The sequence below is a fragment of the Coffea arabica genome, chromosome 10c, assembly GCF_036785885.1.
Source record: "Coffea arabica cultivar ET-39 chromosome 10c, Coffea Arabica ET-39 HiFi, whole genome shotgun sequence".
Lineage (NCBI taxonomy): Eukaryota > Viridiplantae > Streptophyta > Magnoliopsida > Gentianales > Rubiaceae > Coffea > Coffea arabica.
The window spans coordinates 16,646,044-16,649,503 of record NC_092329.1 but is presented as its reverse complement, the minus strand read 5'-3'; the positions used below and the strand labels follow the sequence as shown (position 1 = coordinate 16,649,503).

At 41.9% G+C, this 3,460-nt stretch overlaps 1 protein-coding gene across 1 annotated transcript; it reads left to right on the top strand.

Moving 5' to 3' along the window:
- The first annotated feature begins 1,591 nt into the window (after window positions 1-1,591).
- On the top strand, window positions 1,592-2,435 carry LOC113713974 (uncharacterized). Its single transcript, XM_027237774.2, has 2 exons — window positions 1,592-1,689; window positions 1,799-2,435. Exons 1-2 carry the CDS (start codon window positions 1,592-1,594, stop codon window positions 2,433-2,435), a joined length of 735 nt encoding a protein of 244 aa, XP_027093575.2.
- Window positions 2,436-3,460: the final 1,025 nt, after the last annotated feature.

The following is a 3,460-nucleotide window of genomic DNA, read 5'->3' as shown; positions in this document are numbered from 1 at the left end:
GTCATTTTTTGATCCAGAATATTCATCATCTCTTCCATGTCCTTCTTCTTCAATAGGCTGTTGACAGCTCTTTCCTTCTTATTGTGTATCGATTTCTCCAACATGCTACTGGTTATTACATGCTTGTGATAATGGAGTGGCTGGTATGTACTACCTAAAATCTGGTAGTCGACAATCCACTGAAATTTATATTGAAGTTGAGGAGATATCGAATTATTGTGGTAATGATAGTCAAACTTTTGAAATTGGAAGTGGGATTCAGGCCGAACCACCTTGCCATTTATTTGACACTACGAATCTCCACCATAGTCAGCTTACTGAAGTAGAGATGGCCGATGATCTCCCGTCCCGAACAGGACGACAAAAAGGCAATATGCGTTGCAGAGAAATTGACCGTCCAACCACCAGTAGTCGGCCAAGTATGCATAAGTCAACAATTATGGCTCATGCTGCGGATATCCCAACTTCCTCAATGTTAGATCCTCTTTCGCATACCGACATTGATTTAGTTGATGTCGAAATTGGTTCCGAACCAGAGCCAGATGATGACGATTCTGGTAGTGACGACGACCAAGATGATGTCTATCCGGTTCATTCTATCCAAGCACGGGATCAGACGACATTTGCCAAATCTTTTGTCGAAAGTGAAGGTCCCAATTTGCGATATGAAGCAGAAGTTGATGCTATACTGCAATTTGACCCGCTTGATACTCGAGAGGCCGAAAAGCTAAAGTTCTGGAGTGAGCGCATGAAAGAATTGGAGTTGGGCCAACTGTTCGAGACGAAAGGGCATGTAAAGCGAGCAGTTAAATTGTGGTCTATAAAAGAGAACAGAGAGTTCAAAGTTCGGGCTAGCACACCTACAACTTGGTTTGTGCGCTGTAGAGCCCGAAACTCCACACCTCCGTGCAATTGGCAAATTCGTGCAACTCTCCGTGCCTCTCACAAAATGTGGATGATCGTGTCACTTGTACCTGGGCATACATGTGTCCGTGTGTGCAATACCAATGACTATCGGGGGTTGAGTGCCGATCTAATTGCCCAACATATTATTCCCTACATTATCAATGGTCCGCTGTACAAAGTGAAGGAAATTCAGACTTCTGTGAAAAAGGAGTTTCACGTCGATGTGACGTACAAAAAGGCTTAGTACGCCAGACGTCGGGCAATTGACATTGTTTATGGTGATTGGCCGACATCTATTTCACAACTCCCAACATACGTACAAGAACTCCAATTGTCCAACCCTGGGACGGTTGTAGTTTGGGACTATCATCCATTGAGTACATCATCGTAGACGATTTTTGACTATGTATTTTAGACATTTGCTCCTGCTATCCAAGCATTCCATCACCTGAAACCAGTCATTTGTATGGACGAAACATTCTTAAAGGGACCATATCAGGAAAAATTGCTAGTAGCGGTTGGGTTTGATGCCTGAAACCATATCTTCCCTTTAGCATTTGCACTCGTTGATGAGGAGAATAATCGAAATTGGAGTTGGTTCATGAGATTATTGCGCATTCACGTATGTCGAGATGTACAAAACGTATGCGTAATTTCAGACCGACACCACGGGATCATCCACACCATGCGGTGGCTAGAGGAGTGGAAAGAGCCGTTAGGGGTCCATCGATTCTGCTTGGTTCACATTCGCAGTAATTTCACTCAGAAATTTAGGAATGAAAGGTAATTTTTTTACGAGTCAAATATAGTTACCCCTAAGAATTATTTTTTACTTTCCTACATATGGCTAGTTTGGTCTGATTTTTAAGTAATGCGGGAATTGTATTTGTAGGTTAAAGAGTCTCATATGGGGTGCCGGAAAGGCAAATCAGACTCGCAAGTATGAGGAATATATGAGTGTCATCTTTAGTCTTTCACCCGAGGCATATGCCTGGCTAACTGGTGGATCCGTTAGGTCGGAGCAGTGGGCCTTATGTAAGGATGGAGGGTATCGTTGGGGTCATGCAATAACAAACATGGTCAAGTGCTTCAATAACTTGCTGCAAGAAAGTCGCTTCCTCCCAATCACTGCCTTGATTCGATACACCTTCAACCAAAGAGTGGATTTGTTTGTGAAAAATCACAAGATGACCTGGGATCAGATGTATCACTTGCCACTGTATGGATGGAAGAAATATGTTGCAAATGAGCAAAAGGGCAGGGCGCACTCGGTGCAGGTGTTCGATCATAGGCGGGGAAATTATTGCATAACCACTGCATATCGCCAAACTCATGTAGGTGGTCATGCTCAAACCGTTGACATTGAAAACCGTACGTGTACATGTGAAAAATGGAGAGAACTCAAATTTCCATGTTCGCATGCGATTGCAGCATGTTTTAGGTCTGGCCTTAATCTGATGTCACTTGTCGGGCCGGAGTACACATTTGAAGCTTATCAAGCCACATATGAGAGTCCTTTCAACTCGTAAAGAGATCCGAAATATTGGCCCGTAGCAGAGTTGAGACTAAGCCTCCTAACTAATCATCTGAAGCAGAAAGCACCTAGACCATTGAAGACCAGTAGAATCAGGAATGAGATAGACTGAAGATGTATTGATGCATCGCGTCGTTGTAGTAATTGCTTGCAACCCGGGCACACTGCTCCTAATTGTCCATGTATCAAATGTTGTTGTCCGTCCCCGTTGATTTGTAATTTTTATTATATAAAATGTACAAATTATATATTAATTTTAATTCGTATTCTTGTTTGGATTTTGAAAAAATGTGTACATGTGCCTATGCTTTGTTAACTATATAATGCTAAATTTGCATGTTTATAACCTGGCTTCTTTTATTAATAAAGATATTTTATTAATTTTTTTGAAATAAATATATTTCCAAATATATTTATAAATATATATATCAGCAAGGAGATTTTTTTTAACGTATATTTTGAGAAATTAGCCTTATAACCTGACGTTACCAAACTCTCTTACTATGCCATAGCATATAAATCTGAATCCAAAATATATGAATAATATTTTATTGAAATTTGTCCGTGTAGGTTAATGGAGAGTTGGCATATCGGATCCTCGGCAGCCGCCCATCAGGGACCGATTGGCGATAGTGTTCTGTATCTACAGTTCGAGCATAGGTCCGCCGCAGTTTTCAATGGCGTAGGTGCAGACTTTGATGTTAGGAAGATGTGACAAAAGATTCTTTCAACCCCTACGCAATTTGGATCCACGAGTGGCGCACCATATAGATCAAGTAGGATTTCGTGGTGATCGAGTGGTTGGATATCTTACTGTAGACTATGGACTCATCACAGCTCTCGTTGAGCGCTGGAAATAGGAGATGCATACCTTCCATCTTCCAGTTATGAGCGAGTCGACGATAACTTTGCAAGATGTAGAGGTGCTATGGGGTCTACGCGTGGACGGGCGTCCCGTTACACTGCATCACGTTAGGCGAACTGTATAAGAGCGCAAACAGTTGGTGAGTGAGGTTTTAG